At 40.7% G+C, this 25,492-nt stretch overlaps 1 protein-coding gene across 1 annotated transcript in view; it reads left to right on the top strand.

Annotated features, from left to right (window-relative positions):
- Positions 1-25,492, top strand: part of LMO7 (LIM domain 7) — a 126,381-nt gene that overhangs the window by 36,757 nt on the left and 64,132 nt on the right. The window contains exons 3-4 of the mRNA XM_075138915.1: positions 1,334-1,403; positions 16,764-16,870. Coding sequence (XP_074995016.1) covers positions 1,334-1,403; positions 16,764-16,870 — 177 coding nt within the window. The remainder of the gene's footprint in view (positions 1-1,333; positions 1,404-16,763; positions 16,871-25,492) is intronic.

The raw sequence follows: 25,492 nt of genomic DNA, 5'->3' as shown, positions 1-25,492 counted from the left end.
AGAGGTGTAAAATGTCCATTCGTCAGGTATCTTCCACATACCTGTAATTGGTTTTGTACTTACTGGAACAGGTTTCCAGGACTGGAAGCGGTGCTAATCCCTTAGTGTTTTAAGGAACGGCAGGTGTAAATGTCATTAGAATGCCAGTAAGAGAGAAATCTCATTGGAGGACCACCTGGGACATTTTAAAAAAAGTCTCAAATCTCAGAGCCACTCTTAAATCAGTTCAGCCAAGCTAACTTTCAGAAAATATTCGTAAAGGTTCAGTTCTCTGAATTTTTTTTTTTTTACTGTATATCAAAAATATCAAAGCAAATGCAAAAAGGCAACGTTCCTGCATTTTTCCCTTCTGTGAATATTACTGTGTTTTCTGTCCTTGCCGCTATTTTTCTCTTTGGGCCCTTTGCCCATCCAGTCTATCTTGCTAGTTGCTTCTGCAGTTATCTTTGTGATATGAGGGAGTTGATTGATTTTGAAGATTGAATGATGGAGAGATGGACACTGTATTTTCATTACTTACGTAATCAAATGTTAACTAGACTGAATGTGGTAATAAAAATAGTTTATACTTTTAATAAGAAGGTATTTCTTCAGGTATGTATTTAGTGGGATTTGTGTATTGTATTCAGCTGTAACTTTTAAATAGTGTCTTTAAGAATTGGCAGTGAACTGATATATTCTAATCCTCTGATATCTTCATTGTTGATGCTTATTTGGCAAATGAATATGAGCCTCCATCTGCCAAATGCAAATCAGTTAAATTTATCTGTAATTAATAGCCATATGCAAGAAAAATGTCCTGTAATTTCTTCAGCTGAGTACCTTGCCTTAGGAGGCATGCAACTTTCTTTAAAGCAAAAGATGCCTCATTATTTTGCTCTAAATCATATAGTTGTCCTCCGATGTCATAATTTTAAACTTGACATACTTGATGTACAAGGAGAAGTGAATTTCATAGAAATTCTGTGGAAACAGAAAAGAGCAAGACGGGGAAAGGTTTTCAGATGTCCAATTTTCTCCAAAGTCAATAGATCCATTTCTGGCTACCCAGCCATTTTCTTTTCTTCTTTCTGACTTTGCCATTCTTAGAAATCTCTTTTTGTGTGTGTGTGTGACTTGTCCCATTTTTGCTTCTGCAGTCTGTTGTTGCTTGTCACTTCTTGGAAGACTGATCTAAAAAAAAAAAAAATTTAGGGAACGTAAGTAGGTTCAAATTTACTTGGTTCAAGTCATGTAAGTTAGGACTATATGCAAAGTATTTGTTAATAAGCATTGATGCTCATGCTTGAATAAAGTTGATTATGTAACAGAAAATAATATGACTTCTTTTTAGTTTGATTAACAAGATCAAACCTGGCATCGTTAAGAAGATCAACCGTCTGTCAACTCCAATAGCTGGCTTGGTAAGTAATGACATCAAATCTAATATCTGGGGTATGGCGCCAAGTTCCATTTGGTTTTAATGAGCGCTCTCTTGCCTATTGTTCTTACATGGTCTTGTTACAAAAACCTACTACGTTTTCAAGATTTTAGTTCCATTTCCTTTTTTGTTTAAAATAGTACCATTTATACATTGTCTTAGACCGCAAAAGTTACCTGTTCTGTGATTTGCATCTGTAACTTTAATCAGCTCGTCACTGCATGAAGCTTCATCATTCCCAGATATATGAAGCACCGACAGCTCCTGTGCACAAACCTATACAGTGTCACTTGTCTTTACTTAAAGGCCACCATCCTATTTTATATTCACAAGCCATTTCTGATGTCCCTCTATTAGTGAAGGGGCAGACTTGGAAATGTTCTGTGTAACCTGAGTATTTTTAGAATCTCCTTCTCCTCACCCACAGCAAAGCTTAGGTTGCATTAAAATAACTCTGATGATGCAAAGATCTCTCTTCAGGCTTCAGTTGAGGGATTTGCCAATGTTTTGGCTGTAAATCACATTGTCAGGGGGAAAGGAGGAAGATATGTAATAATTTTCACAGGAAATTTAAAAGATTTCCTGTATGCTGTCTGGCAAATTTGGTGGTCAGAGACTGTAGGATAAATCTTGTAGCCATTTAGCATGAGGAACTCTTTTATGGGTAAACAAATTCAAGTAATTTTTTCTTCATAATTCTTTCCTGTGAAAGCCTTGTTGGCTATTCATGTCACTAGGGTATCTAGGCCACTTGTTCCTGTCACCAGAACAACTGGTCTCCTCTTAAAAGTCCCAAGGTGGACAGGGGCGTATGCATGATCCCACTTTATGGTAAACATTAGGGAAAGTTACCTTATTTCTTAATAGGAGTGGAATGCAAAACATCTCTAGATACTTGTATTTATATGTTTTAATGGGATGAGCCAACAGAACATCTGCTTTTGCTGGTCAACTGTGTATCTCATTAAAGAAGAAGTGTAGTTAACTTGGCCAGAGGTCATAAGTTGGGTTAAATTGTCATATATTATTGCACAAGCTGAGAACGTGCATTTCCACATCAAATGAATGTAGAAAGTATGAGTTGCCTTTGTCCCAGAAAAGCTCAGGGTATTAGGCTTGCGAATAACGAGTGCTGCACGTTCTTTTCATAGAATCATTAAGGTTGGAAAAGACCTCTAAGATCAAGTCCAACCATCAACTCAACACCACCGTGCCCACCAAACCGTGTCCCTAAGCACCTCATCTACACGTCTTTTAAATACTTCCAGGGATGGTGACTCAACCACTTCCCTGGGCAGCCTGTTCCAAGGCCTGACCACTCTTTCAGTAAAGAAATTTTTCCTAATGTCCAATCTAAACCTCCCTCGGCGCAACTTGAGGCCTTTTCCCGCGAGGGTTCTAAAAAGGAATTCAAATGAAACCAAAATCATTCTGGGGACGACAGCACAGTTATTGTATCAGCAGTTTGATTGCCTAAATGGCCTCTGAAATAGCCAGTTGATCCAAACCAGAAAACCATAGGCTAGATTTCATTTTTGTGGTGACTTAAGTGTAGTCTTGAATCATAACTGTAAGAGCTCTTGTTTTTACATGTATTTTTTTATTTGTTTCCAGATGCAAAAATTCAGAGTATGCATTAGGTGTGCAGTTTATATCTTTCTTCTAGTATATTATTGTTCCTTCAAGTTGTTTCTAGTTCCTACAAGTCTTCAAAAATAAAGAGGGAGAATAGGTGAATGATTCTCATAAACCAAGATCATCCAGTGGTATTGTTGTTAAAATACTACTTGAAGACAGTCATTGAGAGAGCTGATGTTTTGTGTTAACACATGGAAAAGGTTTTATGTGGAATATTGTGTGCTATACTTTTTTGTATTGAGTTGGGAAGTGTTTCATCACATCAGAGGTGTGAGGGCTGTGGTCAAACCACAGGGCAGAGTAGAAAGCTATTGGGTTTTTAGAATCATAAATGAAATGCCATTACCACTTTTCTTAAAAGTTGGTCCTTCATTTCAAACGAGTAGAGATGTTGCTAACTCTGACTCTCAGTGTGAGTGCTGGATATGAATATTAGCACCAAATGTCATCTTCATGAAGTACTTCGGCTTTGGCAGAGGGTTTTTTGGTGAACTTCTGTTTCGCTTTCACACAAGAGAATAAAACTGCACATCTCTAGGCAGTCCCGGGTTTGAACATGTGCATCTGAAATACTGTGGAGTGGGATTTTTTTGGTCTAGTGGGGAATTAGGTTTCATTTAGGGTGAAGAGTGTCCTGATAGTTTTCCAGGCAGGATTTTCCAAACACTTATTTTCCTGGTCCACCAAGGCCTACCATGCCCTTTTGACAAGTGCTACTCAAACATCATTCCCTCTCTTTAGTGCAACATAACATAACACCACTACATTCTATAATTTACTTATTTAATGTATCAGAAGGTATTAATTCCACTTGCACCGAGACAACCGCTCAGACAGCGGGGGAGAGCCACTTTTTGTTACATCGGCATGTACCTCTTACACCAGGAAAGTAGGGAATAATAAAGGTAAGAAGGGAGAAATATGAAAGAAAGCTATAGCAAAATGAAAGGGGAGATAAAGACAGGGGTGGAGAAGATAAAAATGCTGCCATTAAAAAATATTTTTCTGAGCCTTTGTGCCTAACGCTTTCCAAACCGTGGAACCGCCCTGGTACTTCCTTATCTCTTGTCATCAAGTAGGGCTGGCCAAAATTTCCTTTTCTGTGGGAAAGTTTTCTTGACAGGGTTTTTTTTTTCGTGTGTTGCAGGGGAATGGCAGGCAGATGATATTTTGACTTTATTATAGGACACTTTTAAAACAATTTTTCAGGTAAAATCCACACTTGCAAAGTGAAGACTATTTCAGTTGTATGTTTTTATTTAGGACTTGGCTACAAAGTTCCTTCTCTAGATTACTTAGAATCAAATTAGTTATGTTTACCAATTAAATTTAAAAATCTGATGGTAATATTAATATGAGAGGTTTTATTTTCATTTAAAAAAGAATCCTTTTTTTTAAAGCAGCTCTACTTCCAAAATTCATTCCTTCATGCTGAAAATCCTGGCTATTTATTTTCTCCTGCTGTTCACCTCCTTGTGTTTAGTATAGCCTTTATATTGGTCCATGCTTGCTTTCTTCTTGCATTTTGGGTTTTATTTTAAAATAACTTGAATTTTTAAATATTAAACTCCAACTCTGTGAATTTGACTAGTATGGGCTACGTTAGTATTATTAATAGTAGCTTGTCTGGTATGAGAAAATGAGTATAAAAGAACTTCTCCTCCTTTCTATGTTTCATGGCAAATGAGGAAGGGCAAATACACAAATACATGAACTAAGTTACATAAAAGCTACTGTTGTTTTCTTTGCTTTGCTACCAAACACCAAAAAATAAGGGCTCAAACCCAGATGGGCTTGCTGGTTGTGCAGCAACTAACAGTGTCCAAAAACGCTCATAAGAAGTAGCCTCATAAATTTTGGTTGAGCACTGACTAATGAGCTAATAACCATTTGACGTGCTCTGTTTGCTTGTCTGGCGTTTCTTTTTGCAGTGATGGGGGAGTAATACCAAGTGATGTGGAGCGTTGCTTTTTCTTCTGAAGGTGTAAGTCGCCTTTTTGACGAGGACCAGAACACATCACGGCTAGTGCCGCGGCTGTGGGCCCTGCCTCAAGCCCTGCCTCCATCACCCTCCCTCTCCCTCATGGCTGACCTGGGTCTTGGGATTTTGATTTGTCTTTGGACTGTAAATTCAGAGGTGCGGGGTGGGTGCGTCCTCAGCACTACTGCGAAGAGTGAAGTTGCATAAATCCTATTTGATGTCTTTCACCTGGATGCTGATTAGTATTGCTTTCCATAAGGCAAGGCGCAAGATGATACACGTCTTTTTCTGAAAAGTTGATAATTTCAATGTGTAAACAAAGTTAAAGAGGCATCATTGCCCATTTTCCGGACGAATATGCTCAGCAAGTTGTTGGGGAATTCAGAAGACAAGTATATTAAGAAACTTCTAGTTACTTGGCATAATCTTTGCTTGTGCGAGTAGAGATTTTTGTTTTTCAAGAGCAATTAGTGTTTCTTGTGACTTATATTCTTAACTTCTATAAATGTCTAAAACTGAAGAGGAAGGGAGAGAAAGTGAAAGTGGATACGGTCTGATAGAACTCGTGCCCTTCATCCAACGTGTGCTCTCCTTTATAAGGCAGCCTATAGATTTAATGCAGGCTCAGGAACATTTCAGATGGCAGAAATGAGGTCAGGTTCCTCTTTATAGTCATAGTTATCTACCTATTTTTTCAATATCCTTTTTATGCAGCAGGTAACAAAACTTTCGATAAGTGTTACTTTCCTTTTTCCTGTGGGAAGCAAGAGATTTTTCAATAAAGAAATGGTAATTGCCAGGAAGGACGGTGTAGCTTTAAGTAGTTAGATTTTACTATACTTAAAAAAAAAAAAAAAAAAAAAAAAAAAAAAAAACACAAAACAAAACAAACACTAAAACAAACAAACAAACAAAACCTGAACCAAACGACCAATTTGAGGCACTATGTTCCTCATGCTTTTTGCCTCCCCCCCCCCAAGATATTTCAGCCTGTTGTTACACTTAGCTTGAATCCAGTCTGTTCTGGCAAATGATATATTGTTATTAAATACTGAAAAGCATTTTAATGTGTAGTGGTATGTTTACTGCATTGTTTTAAGGAAGTGCAGTAACAGCTTCAGATTTTTAAAGTGCTTAAACCAGATGAGGACTTCTATCTGACTGTTACCAAACAGGTGACTGGGATACACCTTAAATATCTAGTTTTGTTCTGACAAGTACAATTACATGGGAGGGGAAAATTTTTTCTTTGATCATTGGTCCAGCTGAAGTGCTCAAACACGTTTCCTGGACATAAAAGAATTTATGTTAGTCTGAGAAAATATCTTTTCACCTGGGAAGTGACACAGCATGGTATTTCAATGTAACCATCAAACAATGTATCAAATTTCTTACTTAATGAATTTTAGTGATATTTTGTCAGTGCTACGTAAAAATGCAATAGGAAATTAGCATGTGTGTTTTCATTGTAAAATTCAGAAGTTTCAGTTGCCATTACTTCAAACTCGTAAGCAGATGTTGCTTCAAATTTGGGAGAATGATGGGCACACAAACTGGGGGATGAAAATTAAAAATATAGTAAGTTATGACTTTTTTCAGTCTTTGTAAATTTATGAAGCATTTCAGAAACCTGATCATTATGCTTAAGAATTTTAAAAAGTCTTACGTCTCTTATAAAAAGTTTTTAAAATGTTAGATCTCAGAGTACTTCACAAAGAGGTCTTCACCATGGTTTCAGCTCTATAGCTGAAGGTAGCAGAGTGTGGGCAGAGGGAGTTTTGGTGGCTTTCCTGCGATCAATCAGGAAGTCAGAGTAGGGTAGGGGTGAAATTTTGACTCTCAGTCCAATTCTCTCATAGACTATACTGCAAACCAAAAAAAAAAAAAAGTAGTCTGACCTGAGTTCTGAGAACCTAAAACTATAAATGAACAAATGTCAGGAGTGATGCAAGCCCTGATAGGAATGTATGTGGAACTATAAATCACTTCTGGTACTCTTTCTGCTGTCTTATGGGAAAAAGGAATGTGGCTTGTATGGAAATACCTCTGCTAGACAATGAAGAAAAGAGGGTTGTGTGCTAGAAAGGAAGTATGGTTATTAATAGTTAGAGATGACATTGTTCTGTAGTCTTTCAATGCCTGATAGTGGGAGTATGTAATCTCAGCAGTGGTTTACTGATGTTTTGTGCCCTTCTGCTTGAAAACATATGGTACGTTTCAGCCTTAGCTCTGAATTTCCTTTAATTGTTTTCTGTTGCTGCCTAAACACTTTGAAATGTAGGGTGTGGGGAAGGGGGAGGTTGATGCAAACTCTTTGTGACATTTTTAGTAGCTGCTCAAGACTTCGATCAGGCAGAATGAAACCCAGCCGCTGGATTGAACTTGACAGGTTTTGGGTGGGTGATGATGAAGTGAAATGTATCTAGGAGACATAAGTGGGGAGAAATTATATGTATGCAGACTCCAAGAAATGGTGGTTCAACTGCTCCCCCTGATATCTAGTTAGGGGACAGTAAGTGCTGTGCCTGTTGGTTGATTCCCATGAACCAAAAGTAATGTTTTGGGGATGCTTTAAAAGAGATCATGTCTTCCAAACTGAATCTTCCAGTGTGTTACTGGGACGAGATGTCAAAATGCTAATTAATTAATTGAAAAATTCTTGTAAACTAACTGTAAAGTAATATGATTGGCAGCAAGAACTTTCTAATGTGGAAATTTTTTCATCCCTCCTCCTGCTCTAAACCAAAGCTCTGAAAAAGTATGACCCTTTTTGCCTCAACTTGCCAGCACTTAACAAAATACATAAATACAGTTGCCAAACGAACTGCAAAAAATTTCCATTTATCTACTCAATCAGCTGTAGTCTGTGGTATACTCTGTCATTTGTATGACATTTTTATTTCCTTAAATAACTGATGACTCTTTCTGTGTTTGTAAAAAAACATTCCTTCCTAACTGGAAAAAAAATGTCAACCACGTAGAAAAGGTACACACCTTAAATCATACTTGTGACATTTATAATTTGATTTCTTCTGCCTTTGCCAAGGAAGCGCGGTTTTGAGATTTCTTGCGGCAGTCAGTGTTTATCTGTGTTAAATCTTCGTAAGCAGGACGCTACAGTGCTTTTCTCTCTGGCTTGTCAAAGATTTATTGACGTGCGGTGCATAAAATTCATGGCAATTTCCAAAGAAAGTAGATGTTAATTGCAGCAGTGATAACTTTTTCTGCGGTACCAGTGCTAGAGCTGTACAGCTATGCTACTCACTCTTCTGTTTGGTACAAAATCCTCATACCACATCTTTTAACGCCTGTCTGAACACCTCCGCGCCCATGTGCCCGTGCTGAATCACCCTCCTCTGGTGATGTATGTAAAAGATCTGTTAAATACGATGCCAACACCAAGTGCTGCCAACACCAGACGCTGCAGCTGCGGTGACCGAGCTTGCTTTCTGCGGGGTGTGAAGGTGGGGGGAGACACGAGGAAGCCTGGCGCTAAGGCAGATCATCTCCAAACCCGCTCGTTGATCCGGGCGTGCAGGGGGAGCTTCTCTACTCCGTGGGATGAGCCCACCTAGGGCAGCAAGGGTTAAACAGGGTAGTAGGATGCTACTCCTCTTGAGAAACAAAAGATCTCTGGCTGCTGAAGGAAGCAAAGTTAGTGGAAACTTCCAAATTCTCTTCTAAGAAGAATGAAGTACTAAATCATAGTCTAAAAATCAGGGACTACATGAATTGAGGATCTGAGGCAACTTGCTGTGTTTCAAGCCCTGTGTACAGGGGGGATGAATTTCATCTATGTCATATTGTTTACCTGTGTGAGCAAAACAGAAAAACTTGTGTATACAAATAAGAAAAGGTGGGGGGGGGGGCAAGCTCTGCCAAAACTTTCCGTGTTTCAAGAACAAGAGGTCTTTTGCTTCTTTTATTACTCATTAGGCTTCAGGGGAGTTTCACCTTTAAGTGGATTACTGTCATTCCAGTTCTGTGTAGTGGGGTGACTTGGCACTGGTGTATTTTACACACTGCACTTGTAAAGTCTGTTTTGTATAAACCGTTCGGGGTGAAAAGCACATGACTTGGGGGGGGGGGGGGGATATTTTATTTTTTTTTTTTTTTTCCCCTTGACTTTGACTGGAATGCAAGTAACTGGTGGGAAAGTTAAGGCTTATCTAAACACGGAAGTAGCCCGGGATGGTTGTTCCATACTGGTCTTCTGAGCCTATACTTTCTTTACAGTAAGAATGCCTGTGAGTGGGTGAGCTAAATTCCCTTTGTCTTGTTCAAAATGGGATGAAGCCGTGAAGTGCAGAGAACTCTCTCCATTAACAAGGCGCGTCTGCCTGGGGTGCCCGCGTGCTGTACTTCTGTCCTTCTCCTTTCCAGCTGGCCTTACTTGGTAGCAGTGACATCCCAGAAACACACCTGCAGTTTACAACCTGATATTCGCGCTCTCTTATCAATAAAAGGCTCATTTGGTACACGTTGTTGCCATAATACACAGCCGTAATGTTATCGTGAAGGTTATGCTGTAGCACGGTAAGAGAGGGAGGGATTTCGAGTCACTGGGGACAGCTGGCCCCTTCCTGTGTCAAGCACCTTGAAAGCTGTCAACCTGGAAATCCTGCTTCTAAAAAACCCCAATAATTTCTGTCGTGTGTTTTCCTTAATCCCATTACTCCTGTTGGAAGGAAACGGTGGAGCTCAGTGATGCAAGAGGTTGCAGGCAATGAGGTGAGCCAGGCAGAGAGGTCTTCTCCTGGCCGTTACACATGGTGGTGGGCAGTGCCAGGAGCTGAAGAACAAACTCTGGGGAAGACGCTGCAACACACACCTTGGTCTTACGGGGGTTCGTGACCGGCTGCTGTCATCACAGGTGGAGTTGGGGTTTGGGGGGTGGATGGGCCTTTTTGTCCAAAACCAAAATTCTCCTTATGTAAGGCTGCTTCAGAATGTGGTTTCCGTAACGGCTGAGCTCTGGTGAGACCTGTGAATCGCAACGGCGAAGAGGAGCGTTCCTCTTCCTGGCTATGATTTAGTTACTGGTACTGGGAGCACCGAGGTAACGGGAGAGCTTATGGAGAAAGTTTCATTCCTGCACTCTGGCAGCAGGAGCACCTGCTTTTTGAGGGGAAGGCTGGAAGTGAATTGTTGAAGAGTTGGTGTCTGTAATTGTGTGTAGAGCTGGGGCAGAGAATCCTTATGTCAAGGATCACAGTAATTTATTATTTTACACAATGTGGAAAAACAACGAAGGGCACACGGAGGGGAGTGGCAAAGCAATTAGCACAGTTTCTGAACTTTAGCCCATGCAGTGCTCCGTGCACGCTGTTGTAGGTGGGATGATTTACCGAACAGAAGCCTTGAGGTCACTCTAAGTCAAATTATGCCTGCAGGATGATTGTTTTAATTATTATTCTTAGTTTTGGGCCCCAAAAAGGAGGAAAAAGGTAGTCTAGCTATTCCACCGCCGCCTCCTCCTCCTTCCAGTTCAAGGTCGAACCCGTCAGCAGCCTTCAGAGAAATTCAGAGAGCTGTAGGAGCTGGGATCGCAGTCTACAGGCGGGAGGAGTGGGTGACGGGCCCTGAGCATCCTGACGTGCAAGGCCAAGGTGGTAATTGGGAGTTCCTGGCTCCCGGGCCTGTGGTCAGACCACAGGGTTGGTTCAGCCCCGTTCCCTCCTCTCCCCACTCGCCCCTTCTGCCCCCACCCCGCACCCGCAGCAGCCAGCCCTAATAACCGAAACATTCCTCCGAGGAAGAGCAAGTGACCCGACTTGTTCAACGAGCTCCTGCTGCAGGTTTCCTTCCCTCACCCCACCTCCGAATATAAACAACGCCGAGCTGTGTGGTGATGCTGCTGCAAAACGCAGCTCTAAATTCCGTATCGAGCTGACATGAGCCAGCTTTAGTGGTCAGTATAATGCTGCCTCTACGAAAAACATCTCCTACTTTTAAAAAACAACCTCTTTTTGTAACGGAAGTCGGCCCTTGCTTAAGGGAACGCGGGTCCCTTAAGGTGGGTTTGTTATGCAGGCAGAGCTGAGGGAGAGACAGTGTAAGCTTTCAAGAGGACTCCAAATGTCTTCATAAATGTAGTACTAAGAAACATGCCTGTTAAATATGATCTATTCAAATTATTTGCAGAATTCTGCAGCCAAAAAAATGCCTCAATCTCTCTTCCTAAAATGTCAAAAGTTTTTGTTGCTAGGCACTGTAGGTACTGAGTGGTTTTTTTCTTTCTTTTTTTTTTTTTTTTTTGGGAGCCTGGAAATTGAAAACAACTTCTGGCACCAAGTCATGGTCTGGATGATGCTGTAATATTTCCATGCAAATACACTTCATAGTCCTGCGAGCATAGGGTGCCGTTATGAAATTCCGTTCCCATCCTTCCCCTTCATACTCTGCAAAAAAACTCCTAAAATCCCTAACAAAAAAAAAAAAGAAAAAAAAAAAAAAAAAAACAAAACAGAGCTTTAATAGCAGTAGAACTAAGGACTTTAACTGAGATGGTGGGTATTTGCATAAGAGTAGGAGACAACCTGGAGGACTGTCTTCATCTATTGGTCAGCGCAGCCAGGAAAAACAGAAAAACACCATGTTAATTAAATGGTTTTTCTCCCGGATGCCAAGTGAATTGAAAGATGTGCCATAACTTGTATGCCTACGAGATCTCGCTGTGTTTCGGTGCATGCGTAGGGCTTCAGAGAAACAGTTAACTAGGGAGAAGACAGGTTTACCACACAGCATGACTGCACCCTAAAGAAAGCAAATGTATTTACACACTTGTTTAAATTAATATTCCTGCCCCACCCAGATAATCATGATAATGAAGGGGTTTTTTTTTTAATTAAATTGCAGCTCAAATATACAAGCCGAATTTAGTGTGATGTTGTGTTTGCACATAAGTAGTCAAAATAAGATAACATTTACACAGTGTTATATGGAGACCTCTCTTCTTAGTTACCTTTCAGTTCATGCTCTTTCACTTCAGAGATTTTTAAAATTCTTTTTGTATTTTACACACTGTATGTCCCTTCTCAGGTTGGTTGGTTGGGGTTTTTTTCTTTCTACTTAAGGTCAACTCTTTCTTGATCCTTTTTGCATCTCTGCTTTTGTCTTTTCCCTCACTTCCCTGTTGCTCATGCTATGTTTTTTTTGCATTTTAGAAGTGCTCTTTCTTTCTTCCCTGGTTTTTTTTAGGAAACCTATGTACTCCCCCCCCCCCCCTTACCAGTGCTATATGGTTGTCTTCCTTTTCATAGTGCTGCATCAACTTTGTCTCAAGTTCTTGCCATGGTGACATACATTAGGAGCTGATTACAGGTGCAAACACAGCACCACTGCCAGTTGTGATCCCTCGATTTTTTTAATTACGTGGTTTAATTATTTTTTAAAGGAAGGTGTTCATGTTCTCGTGTTTTCCCATACAGCGACTGGCTGCTTTCTTCTTTGTGGTCTGGAGGATAGCGATGGGAATGAGCCTTGCAGCGGCAGCCCTGCTCTTCCCACCCCATTCACCTGCTGGAGCTGCAGAGCTCTGGCGCAGCCCCCCTGCCCCTTGCCTAGGAGCAGAAGCAGCGCTGAGGTCTGGCGAGGAAGGACAGGGGAGACTCGGCTCTTTCCTCTCCTCGTGTCCATGAGGTTGCAGGAGTGAGAAAGGCAACCCCGCTCTGCTAGGATGTTGACGGGAGGGCATGGACCACAGTCTCGCTTTCAATGTGGGCATGGCATCTTGTCTGCTTCTTAATGTTGGTTAGAGGGGGATGCTTTAGCAACAGGCAGAGGGAAGGTTTTGCGGCTAGTGATGCCCCATGGGGACCAGAAAGGCAGGTGCATGCCTGAAAGCGTGCGGTATTGTTTGCCATTCCTCCGAACGGTGGTATTTAAATGCCTGCTCGTGGATGACCTTGCTTCCCGCTGCTGGCTCCGACTCTCCCATGTTACGACTTTGCAGAGTTTTTGGGTGCAGTTTGCTTTGAAGTTTGAGGCAAAAATGAAATGCTAAATGGTAATCACTCTACCTAGTCAGCGTTCTGCGGTATGTCTTTAATGTAAGTCTGTACGGCGTGTGGGAAACTCCAGTCGTGCTGGGAGCATCTGAAATGCTCTGCTGTTTCATCATGCAATAGTCTGGGAAAAAAAAACCAGTCCCCCCGAGTCTCCTTCCATCCTCCCCACCTCCTCCCACCAAAACACTTAGAAGTAGTAATAGCATAAGGGAATTGTACTTGAATTTTGTGGTTAAGGCTTCAGGCTTTATTTTTGTTGTGATTTAAGACCTGTAATTGTATGATGCTAATTCCAACTTCAGATGCTCATGGAAATGCATTGATCAATCATCTAGTTGACATTGTCCCTATTGTCCCTGTTAGTCAGTTCAGAAGCTTTCTTTTTTAATGGTCAGAAACCTTATGTTTTCTGCATAAATGTATTTGATCTGCCTAACCATGGATCCTTGCTTTTGGACTGGGCAGCTCTTCTCTCCCCTTCTGGTGTTGCTCCCCTTGTGCTGGTAGATGGCAGCAGTATTGCCTCTCATGCTCCATTTTATTGGTGTAACGGAACAAAGTTCTCCAGTTCTCTCCATTATATAGGTCCCTTGTCTTCTCATCATCATCATACTCCTCTTTCTCTGCAACTCTGCTAATTTGAACCTTTCTGAAACTTAAACAGCCTGCCCTCGTTTACAGAGATTGGGAACACCTCGGTGGCAGAGGGGGTGTGTGGACACAGGCATGAAACCCTTTTTTTCTCAAGCACGCTGCTCAGGTGACTTGTGGTCACCAGGAGGTAGGCCTGGTATGTTGTGCTTCTGCAGGCTTATCAGTTCTGAATGTTTAAAAAGAATCCTTTTTGTGGAGTACGATGAGATTCAGAATGCAGTATACCCTTTGGAGCTGAAGTGGTAACGACCATTAGTCTTATTAAAGTACAGTTATGTTGGTAAAAGGAATAGCATGATGGCTTCTATATTTGAGTGCATTAATCACCAAACAGCATTCCTGTTCACATTTCTAATGATAAACCTAATTGCAAGGTTGATAGCTTGTCACTTTTTTTTTCTGCTTATTTCTGTGGTGCTATTTAAAATTCATTTTCAGATTCATTATTCTGGTAGGGTTTAAAATGGCTGCTAGCTATTTTGAGACCTGTAGCTTCTGTGATTTACTGTGATGATTAGGGATGGTCAAGAATAACTTGGCAAGGACAGTATTTAGAAGTGCTGATTTGTTGAAATTATACCTTTTTGTGTCAATATCCAAACCTGAGCAACAGCCTTTTGGGTAACCTCTCTTGATGCTCTGGGGCTGAACTCCAGGCCCTGACCGGAGGAGAGCTGGTGTTGGGGCAGTCACCTGCGAGATAGCAGGCGTGATCAAACTGCTGGCTTGGGAGCTGGGAGGAGACAGATACTGAACCATTTTTTTTCCTGCAAGCCGGCGAGTGCTGTGACTAGCTGTGGTCTGCCTCCCGTGTTATCTCCCCCTGCCTCTGACCTGTTTCCGAAGGTCTCGACTCATGTCGGTGATGATGTTCTCAGGGCTGTAAGCATTATTTATCAGAAGGTTGATGTTTAATAGGTTTAATTGCAGTGACACCTTCAAAACTAAGTCTCCCGTACTCCAACAGTTTGGTTGTTGTGCAGCCGAGCAGCCACTGATGAGCAACTCCTCTGCTTTGTTTTCGTTGCGCTCGGGGTGTAGGCAGCATCCATTTCTCTAAATCTCTGAATCTTCTTCCTTGTTTACCTGCACAATGCGCTCATTCTCCGCCATTCAGTTGATGTAACCCATAGGTTTGGGAGTTCACGCTGAGTTTTCGTGCCCGGTCAGACCGATCAGGGCATGTTGCCTTGGTGTTGGTGTCAGTTCTGTTCATTACCTTGCAACTACTTGTTTCTTCTGCTCTGCTGAAGAAACTCTCTGTTTTTTCTCCTTTGCCTTACCTGCCTGTTTCTGGGCCTCCCCAGGCCCCTGAATACTGACCCAATACTTGCACGTGTGGTGGTGTTTGACAAGTAGTTCCTCTCCTTCTCACAATGGGAATTTAACCTGTGGTCTCATGCATGCGGAAGAAAAAATGCCTTTTAAAGTCCTTGGGGTTTTGGTGCTAATGTGACACTCAATTATTAATTGACTAAAAATGCCATATTTAGCCAGTTTTCCCTGTAGGGGCATTGCACGGAAAGGAAAAGCAAATGTCCCTCCTGAGGCTGCATCCCCAGCCTGAAGCTCTACTTTGGCCCCTTGTGCAGGCAGCCCCTCGGGCACTGCAGGAGCTGGTGCCGAGGCAGAGGCGAGGTTGCCTGTCCTCTATCCTCCCCAGCCCCCTCTGCTCATCCACCACCATGTCCTGTCCCCCATCATCGTTGTCATGTTGTCTCCCCTGCCCCAGCAGAACAGCCCCCGTTAGGCTTTGGGGCATAACCTTCACAGCGTGAGACGCTTGCGATCTTTCGGATGTGGTAACGTGAAGCCCGCAGCCTGCACGGGGAATACCTTGTTCAAATATTTTCCTTGAATGAAGCCATGTTTACAGACTGATAAGAAATACTAGAATCCTAGGGACCTTCAAAACAGAAGGTTGTGGGGATTCTTGGGTTTGCTTTACTTTTTTAAAATATTTGTTTTACTTTTTAAAGTCTATATTAGAAGCAGCTGCTGTTTGCTTTGTGGATTTTTTTAAAACAAATTTTAAATGATGGAATAATTGTTACATCCAGTGAGTGTATGTAAAAAAAAAAAAAGTTTAAAGTGTATTAAGTTGCTGAAGCGGGGCTTTTCCATACTGTGAAACTCTGGTGCCAGTGTCTTGACTTACAAATCCTTCGAATGACAGGGCTCTGCGTAGCTTTTGAATTAAATAACTTTGTGTACCTTTTCCTGTGGCGTCCAGCTGAAGGGAGCAAGTGCTCAAGAGGGCACATTCTTTTGTTGTTGATAGCATTCCGCCTTAACGAGAAGGAATTTCTTGCCTATTGTTTATGAAGTGGAAAGAGATCACAAGTTGTATAATCTCTCTCCATATCGTCGGACTTTTTTTTTTTTTTTTTTTTTTAAACCTTGCTCTTGCTATTCGGTTGAACTGCAGCAGGTGCAGCGAGTGGGTGCTATAATACACCACACCTATATTTTTGTTATATATTGGTGTGAGCTGAGGGGGGTGGTGGAGAGGAAGGGGAGGAACGCAAAGGAGAGAAACCCCCCCAAGTAAGGAAGCCGCAGAGCTGAATACGATTTGGTTTCTGTCTCTCTGGAGCTTTGCTCAGCAACCAAACCCAGACTCCAGGTGCAGTATTCCCTCATCGGTCTGTGAGCATAGAAACAGCGCGTCCCTCCTCTTCTTCCTCCCCTGCCAAGAGTTTCTGGGTGGTGAATGTCAGTAGCTGGAGTTATTTTTAAAGGCAAGAGGTGAGGCTTGTCGTGCAAAGCTAGGAAGAGGGCGTTTGTTTGCTGAGCAGAGCTGACATCAAAGTGGAGATTGCTGCCTACTGGCTCGCCACTGCCTTATGCCAGGTAATCTTTAACGTACCCTCAGTCACCGAGATCGCAAACCAGCCTGCCTGTGTGCATGAGAAACGACCTGCGTTTATGATCCAGAAGATTGCTTTTTCAGTATTATTTCCGTGAGCTGGACTTTGACATTTAGAGGCTCACACTAATCATCTTGCAAAACCTGCTTAGTGCTTTTAACTAAGCAACTGCTTTCTACTTCTCTTCGCAGGATAATATAAATGTTTTTCTGAAAGCGTGCGAAAATATTGGACTGAAAGAAGCTCAGCTTTTTCACCCAGGAGATCTTCAGGATTTGTCCAATCGAGTTACAGTCAAGTGAGTTTTGTGGTTTTACTTTTTCCCACCCTTTCTCCCTCTAAGCTGTTTCACAGTCCCTTTTTTTTTTTTTTTTTTAAAAATGTTTGCCTATGGAAAATTCTTCTTTTAATCTGGTACGAGCAGTTCTGAATACTGTGGTGAGGGTTTAAGCATTGTTAAGGCTGGTAGATAAGACTTGCACAAATTTAATTTAAAAAATGAAGTAATATTATGCCTTACAAGCAAACTAATTGTTAATGAATATTTACACCATTTAATATGTGAGACGGAAGCTGTTCAGGTTATTTTAAACTTGGAGCAAAATTAACTGTTAAATGCTATCAACAGCATCGCTTCCCTTTATGCTTTGACATTACCGATGTAGAATCTGAAAGGCTGAGGTGGTACTTATGATACTTATCTGAATGGCTCCGAGGCTCAGGTACAGTGTTCCTACAGGACCGCTGGTCTTGCCACTTGGAATTTTAATCAGGTGTTTGTCATCGAATGTCACGTCTCCTGTCAAGGGGGGGTGTGTGTATGTGAGTAGAAACCAAGTACTGAATTGCACAAAGGGTAATTGTCATGTTTACAGAGAAAAGAGTTTTCCTGTGAAATAGCAGTGATTTGGTTCTGAAATATAATTAGTGGATTCTCAAATTTCAGGACTGCTGTGTCTCCTAACGCAAGTTTTATTACTAGTTTCTGAGAGATTCAGGTGGAGCTTTAATATATAGACACTTAACAGGTGTTTTAAGATAAATGTATCATGGAAGAATATTGTCTTGGGGCATCTGGCTTTGTTACAGTATTAGCTGTTTCTATTGTGTCGGTACAAAGGGTGAATTTATTGTTGAGAGTCCAAAAAAAAGAAAAAGCTTTAGTGAGTTTTGCTGGAAACCTGTCAGCTTGAATGTTAAGAATTGATTCCTGTCTTAAATTACCAGTTTTATCAAAGAGGAATAGGCAATAATCCTTCTGTAAATACAAGGGGGAAAAAAATACTGTGAAATGACACATAACTGCTTTAATTAGAAAGAAATGTCTTGTAGGTGGATCGGGTGGTAGCGTGTTGACATACTCTCTGCCTGGTTTCAGAATGAAAGTTCGTACCGTTTTGAGGTCTGATACTTGAGATGGCAAGGCGTTTTCCAATCTTTGACTCATACCCGAAACGTAATTTCTCACTAATGTGATGTTTAGGGACTTGGCGCCTTTCCAGGGCGCTGGTATTCTCCCCGCTGGTTCCTACGTCATGCTGAAAGCTGGAGGGTTGGTAACCTCTGCCACGCTTTAATTATCCACAAAACCCTTGCTAAAGTTGCTTTGGTGGAGGTTTGCTCCAAGGGTGTAGCTGGGAAGGGTTGGAGGCTGCCAGGAGCTGGTCTTCAGCAGCGTCAATAGCGACAAGCTGAAACCCCGGAGAGGTCGAGTTAGCAAACTGTTGTGCAAGGTATGTTGTCCGACTCGTCCCTACGTTAACCGCGGTGCCCAAGTGAGGTCAGCCATGAAATTCATCCAATGGGTCTGTAACTGGGGTTTTTCTGGGTGCTTTCGGCTCTGCTGGTTCCCTTCCCAGCTCCGGAAGCAGAGAGTAAGGCTGGAATTCGAAGTCGTCATAAGGCAGTGGGGGTTTTACATCGTACCTACTCGGCAACGGATTAACTGGTGTTTTTCAAAAACCCAGATTTAACTGTTTAGCACTTCTTATGGACAGCAATGCAAGGAGTCCCAGTTAAAGTCGAAAGAGCTGCCAGCAGTATAGCCATGCTCTTTTGATTTGTTTCAATATGAGTTTGATTTTCCACACCTTAGCTATCATATGACAGTCCCACAGCGTGTGTAAATGCTTACAGAGTAATTTAAAACTTCTGTATCTGAGCATGCTGTAAAGTGGTAACCTAACTATGCTAGTGCATTTTGACATGTTCAGGAGTTTGGGGAAGGAACGGAGGGAAGTTTTATTCCAATAAATGAAGGAAATAAGTTACATGAAGATAAGTCTCTCCATTGACAAGTTAATTATGCGTCACTTGATTACCCATAGGGCAAGCTGGTCTTCAGAGGGTTTCTAGAGAGAGTCATGTGTGTCAGGAGAGAAATGGTGTCTGATCAGGAACTTTATCTGATCTTTTTTTAAAAATTGTTATTATTGTTATTAATAGAAATTACTTATTTCATACATTCAAGCTGAATTGCAAATTTCTTCAAAACTTGTAGGATGCCAGGCCTCAGAAAAGGGATACTGTTTGATGTCTTGCTTTTGCGTTATCCTCTGTTAACCTTGGACTCAGCATTAAAAGTAAATAATTTCTTGTCACAAAGAGGGAAAACTTTTTTTTATATGCTGATTTTTATAAAAGATTGCATTTCATTTTTGGCTTTCTAACATTCCTAAGCAAATTCATTTTGCTGCCATCACCTGAGGCTAATTGCCCACATCTTAAACCAGCTGCGATAGGTTGTACAGGATAACATTAACGCGTGCCTGAAGCAATGTGTATTTTGATACCTTGGCAGTATTGCTGTGTTCTGCTGTTGCACCACCGTTAGCATGTGCTTTTTATCTACCCAAAATAGATTAAATAAACTGTTGCTTAAACAGTCAGTTTTTCAGGCTGGGATGGCTGGGAACAGGGCACAGGTAGGATACGCGTATGTACTGCTGGGCATAAGAAAATGCCTGATTTTCCTTGTATGTGGAAAATAGGTAAGAGGAGGGTACCATTAAGAGGGTGGGTCCACTTCTGTTGCTAAGGAGGGACATGAGAGTTGTCATCTTGCATCAGAGCAAAACCAGTCTCTGACACTGGCTGGGAGGTTGCATCTCTGTCCCTGCCGCACTTGGCCTTCTGTAGACTTGTCTAATTGCTCTGGTGCCTCTGGTGCTGGGAAGGTCCTGCAGGAGCAACGCCTCCCCTCTGAGGATGATGAAGAGGTGTTCCCTCTCTTCCTCCTGTCTCTGCTGCCTGGCAGTTGCCTGCGGTACCTCCTCCTTCTCGCCTTCGGGAAATCATACGCCCTCAGGCTGTTGGCATCTCAGACCGCTGTCCTGTCCCACCTGGGCAGGCTCCCTTCCCAGCAGGAAGAGTTATTTTTCTCCTCGTACCTCGTTTCTGAGTGTGCTTGCTGCCTTTTACTGTACCTTTACTGGTAGCACTATATCTTTCTGTCTCATCAACAGTAATGTCAAGCCATTAAGAAATACCAAACTCTTTATTTGTACGTGGTGTAATGTTCTTGTGTCACCTGAGTTAAGGTAAAGACCCTCTGTTATTTATGGCTTGCCAGAAGCTGTACTAAGAAATAATCTTCCTATCTGGTAATGAGGTTGCAACTTTCACGTGTGTTTTGGTTTTTTACTGCAACTGAGATGATGCACAGGCATAATGTGAAACCCTGTTCTGTAATTACTACGAGTATCTGGGACAGGAGAGGCAAGAATCCGCTTAAATATCCAGACTCTCAGTTCCAGGTGATTATGTGATTATCCTTTTTGCAAAGAAAAAGCTCCTTAAAATTTTATTGTTCAGAAGTTTGTGTGAAGAAGGTTGGTTAAAATTACTGGTTGCTGTTCAAAGCCTTGCAAACTTTATGCTTTGCCAGATCAGCGATGAGATTAGTTGTCTCGTGACGTGGAAAAATATACTGGCATGGATGGTTTCTTTTCTGCCAATGAAAATGGGAGTGTGGATTAATGTCTGAGATTTATAGTTCAGTCTTTCTGTAAATCTGCAGAAGTTATTGCTCAATGGTATATACAGTAATGTGTCATGTGTTCCAATAAAGATTATCCAGATGGATGTATTCCTCACACACCGTGTCCAGCAGTCATGTGCATATCTTCTTGTTTTGTGGCTAGTTACTTGTGTAAATGCATATGTGTCCCTCTTCAGTTCTTTCAGTATATTTGGGGTTTTTAGCCTAGGATTTTATTATTTTTAATCAGAGGAGATGTTATTTTAGCCCAGCAGCTTGTGTTGTTTTTTGTTTTGGGGTTCTTTTTTCTTTTTAATACTAATACAAGTTTGTCTTTCTATTTCATTTGGATTTTGTTTTTTTTTTAGTTCGATCAAAGAAAGAATGTAATACGAGCTTAGTGACTCTCAGTTGTCAGCACGGTTACTATTTAAAAATGTTAAGCACTTCCTTACCCAGCTCTTTAGAGGTGACACACCCAGTTGTTCCCAGCTGTGGCAGGGTTCTTAGTAAAATCATGACATGCAGTTAAAAGTGAGAGTTTCAGTTCTGATGGAATTTGTTGTCCCAATTATCAATTTTAAAGGGTGCAGCCTGAACAATCAGACTGATGGCATAATTAAAATTTGTCTTGTCTTTCAAGCAAATTAATTTTTTCATCTGAAAAAAATTCTAATTCTGTAAAATGAGGTATCAAAGAATCTCATTAAATACTAATAATAAATCCAAACAATGGTGGGTTAATAGATGAAAATATTAAACTAAGCAAAAAAATTATAAAAGAATTCACTGCCTTAATCCTAAATAGCAAACTTTTTTTAAAGCTACCATAAGCCCCTGAGTCTTGATGTTGAAGTTTTACTATATTAATTTCATTCTTCAATAAAATATCAAATTAAAATACTTGGCTTCTATTAATATTATTACTACAGGGTTATATTTAGAATAGGTCTTGAATTAAACTCAAAAATTGTCTCCAAAGATAGCTGGGAGTATCTCAGCACCTTGCAAAACTTGGTATTTGGATAAGGCCTTCAACTTTTTGCTGCTCTGTACTTTATCTTGTATTCATTATCAAACCTGTACACTAAATGAAGTGTAAATCTTATGAAGCAAACGGAAAACCCTGTCAGAGAAGTCTTGCTTGCTTGGGATTGAGCACATACATGAGGTGAAGTAATGGAGCTCTCAATCTAGCCCTGGCATTTCTATCTTTTGGGTAATTTTAATTTATCAATTTAATGCTCATTTAGCTCAATTATTTTTCATAATTTCCTAAATCAAAAAACAACCCTAGAAAAATGTGAATGTCGTGCTTTCTGTAGCATGAAGCTCTATATAACTAGAGCCAACTGGAGAGAAGTAACAACTGTTACCTATCATGTTCAAGCACTTCAGAAGCTGAATTTTTGACATAGGCTCTCTATTTCAGTTCAGAGATAATACTTTCTGAATTTAAAATACCACAAAAAAGTTGTTCAGAGATTAGATGCGTTTAAAATAAAGCTTGATAAAATGGAATAGTTGCTAAGTGATGCGGTCGCAAGCATATGTTCTGCAGCTCTTCGTCCATTGGGAGCAGGATACTTTTCTCGGGGTTTTCTTATGATTAAATAAGAATGAACGATTATATCAATCATACCAACATAAACTATTTTAAACATATGTACAGAATCACTATCTGCTATATCCCAACTACTGTCCCTTACTAAGCACCCAATCTCCCTCATGCTTCAAGAAGAACTGCCATATTTTTTCAGAGGAAGCAGAGTCAAATACCCTGAAAATGGAGACTTTAAAAAAAAAAAAAAAAAAAAAAAAAAAAGAGAGAGAGAGAGAAGTCAATTTGTGGACAGGTAGGTCAGAACTGGTGTTTGCTGTTGATAATGCTGAATTCATACTTAGATCTTCTTCCATATCTAATGTATTTGCAGAGTTACTGTATCTTCTTGAAATCTTTTTTTGCTCAAGAATTTCATGCTTAAAATAAGAGTGCATGGTGGAGCTGAACCTGAATTTGTTGTGCTGTTTTTTTCCAAGAAACACGCATTTTAATGATTTGAAAAATCTAGTTCTAATTTGGCTTCAAAAAAAGAAAAAAAAACCAAAACACCCAAAACACACAACAAGGAACCACCCTTTCCTGCCTTTTTATTTTGTGTAGAATAGAAAGTTGTGGACTGGATGAAAGCCAAGTGCTTCAGTGCAAGAAGTACGATACTAGTTAGCCTAAAATTTATACCTGTATAAGGTCTCCAGCTTATACCTGTGTGACTGAAGAGTCAATCACCCCAAAGGCTTGGGCATAAAGGTCTAAGAAACTATCTTTGAATTCAAGTTGAGATGAAAGGAATAAAAGACAGCATTTTGTGGGTCTTGAAAGCTGAAAATGCAAATCATTTAACCAAAACTTAATTGGAACAATGAATGCTGCCTTTTTTCTTTTCTTATATCCAGGGAAATAACATTTCTTACACATGTGGTTGTAATAGGCTTTTATTGTGGTAACTGAGTTTCCTGGTGACACTTCCCCTGAAATGGAAAAGGGCAGCACCCTCACTTCAGAGTGACTCTAGAAACGTTCCTACGACTTTGTAAGTGTGGAAATCTCCTTTTTGCTATGCGCGTTTTCACAGAAATGGGTAATATTTACAGCAGCTAATCTTCTTTGGCATAGCCATATTCTAAACATTGAAATTGCTATATTTATTTTGTTCAGGATATAACTAATTTCAAGATCATGCATTTCACACATTTAACTTTTATTGATACTGATGACAGTTACACAGAGGTAAAGAAAATAACAATAGAGTGTATTTTATCAGTCTTGTGAAACTGTTGTGCTTAGTGTAAAATATTCATGCTCATGTCATTAGTTTGCATAAGCTTTAAATCATTCCAGTAAAATAGGAATAGGCAATAAAATATGTTATAGGCAATAAAATATGTTCCAGACTTTGGACCATACCTGCAAGAAATTTACTGAAAATTCTTCAGTGTAAAGTCTATGAAGTGTTGGGTGTGGTGCTATTTAATCTTTCTACTTTATCTGTGAAGTTTCTGTCATTAAGAGAAATGTTTGAGATTGTTCATTTTTCTTCTGTTGAGTAATTTAACAGTTAATAATTTACGCTTCCTTTATGGGATTATATTCTTGATAGTGTTTGATTTTACCATTTATCTATTTTGTGAGATGATTCTACTGTAGAGTGAAGCTTCTGGAGTGGTATAGCTGTACCTACAAGTGTACAGGAGGAGTCTGAACAAATTTGGAAAAAAAATTACATTAGTGTGTATTAGTTGTATTGAGAGCATTTCAGGTATCTCCAGTGACACAGATCTATAGCCTTATAGTGGAATTTAAGTAGTTATGCTACAAAACTGAATGAGGTTACAGTAGCTTTCTGCTGAAGGGTGTTGGTTTGTTCGAAGTCCTCATTTTTGATCCTATTACATTTTAAAAGTATCTCTGGAATAACTTTTGGGGGGTACAAAACCATTATTACTAAAAGCCTTCGCAATACTTTTTCAATGCTCTTTTGTTTTGTGTTAAGAGAAGTGTCTCTAACCTTTTAGGATTCCCACGGGAATCCATCTAAACCTTAGGCACCTGTGTTCACTTTAAGTGTGCACATCAATCCCCTAACATCCCAGGATTAAATGCAGTTTATAAACCAATGCAGTAGAGAGAGGAAGGCAATTTGGATGAGTAGCAGCGAGTTACAAAAGAAGGTAAAGAGAAAACCTGCATTTTTTGGTGGTGTTTTTTTTTTTAAAAATACAAAAAAAGTGCTTGTGTCTGAGGTTGGAAGTTGAAAGACTTCTAAAAAGAATAAGCCTGTGTTACCTTAATATCGATTAAACAAAACATGTATGCAAGTTCACTATCTTATTATTTTTAATTATATTTTCCTGCTAAATTGCTGAAGTTCAGTTAGCTTTTCTGTAGACAGACAACTCAATAGGAAGAGCTCCTATATTTAAATACTGGGGGGAAGCTGACTTTTTGAAGTTTTCCATGGATACAGTTCTGGATCCTACTTCATACAAAACCCTAATTTTGGCCATTTTTATTCCTGAGCTGTGATTAATACTATTGTTACACTGCTTTCAGAGATTTCAGGTCTAATTGTTATTACTGCTTAATTGCAGCACTCATAGTATCCTTCAAAGTAGCATTAACAGATTTTCTGCTGTGAGTACTACAGAATCTAATGGGAAATGCAATAACAAATTCAAATATTTTTATAAAGCACATGTCAAGAGGGTTGCAGGGTTGTTTTCATTTTGTCACTGAAACAAGTTAAATGAAATCATGTTCTTGCCACATGGTTAGAAGACAAGGGGGGGGGGCGGGAATGGAGAGTGCTAGATAGCAGCCAAGCTTAACCACAAAAAGGCATATCTTTTCATGTTTCTTTTCAATGATAGAGATCTGTTGTCTTTAAGAAACAAAAGGAAAAAACACAACAACAACAAAAGAAAACCCAACTGGAGAACTCTTCTCCACGCTGAACAAACTGGACGATCAACCTCAGGATCTCCAGCCCCGACCGTCCTGGTGGCCTCCACTCAACTTGCTCCAGTTTACTAATGTCTTTCCTGTACTGGGGGGCACCAAACTGGAGACAGCAGCATTCTAGACATGGCATAATGAGTGCTGAGGAAAGCGGGGGATGATCAGGTCCATCAGCCTTTTCTCCACGCTCCATTTCGTATAGCCCCGGGTGCTGTTGGCCAACATTGCCGGGGTCTGCTGCTAGCTGACATTCAGCCCAGCAGGACCCCCAGGCCTGGCTTCCCACCCCGTTCTGCCATCGCAGGGGTTAGGTCCATCCCAGGGGCAGGACTCGGACTTTGTCCTCCTTGAATGTCGTGAGGTTCCTGCAGAGCCAGTCCTCCCGGCAGCCCTGCCCTCCGGCGTATCGACTGCGCCCTCCC

This window comes from Calonectris borealis, chromosome 1 (genome assembly GCF_964195595.1).
Source record: "Calonectris borealis chromosome 1, bCalBor7.hap1.2, whole genome shotgun sequence".
Taxonomy (NCBI): Eukaryota; Metazoa; Chordata; class Aves; order Procellariiformes; family Procellariidae; genus Calonectris; species Calonectris borealis.
Note: the sequence above shows the minus strand (reverse complement) of the source record. Positions and strands in the feature narration are given on the sequence as shown.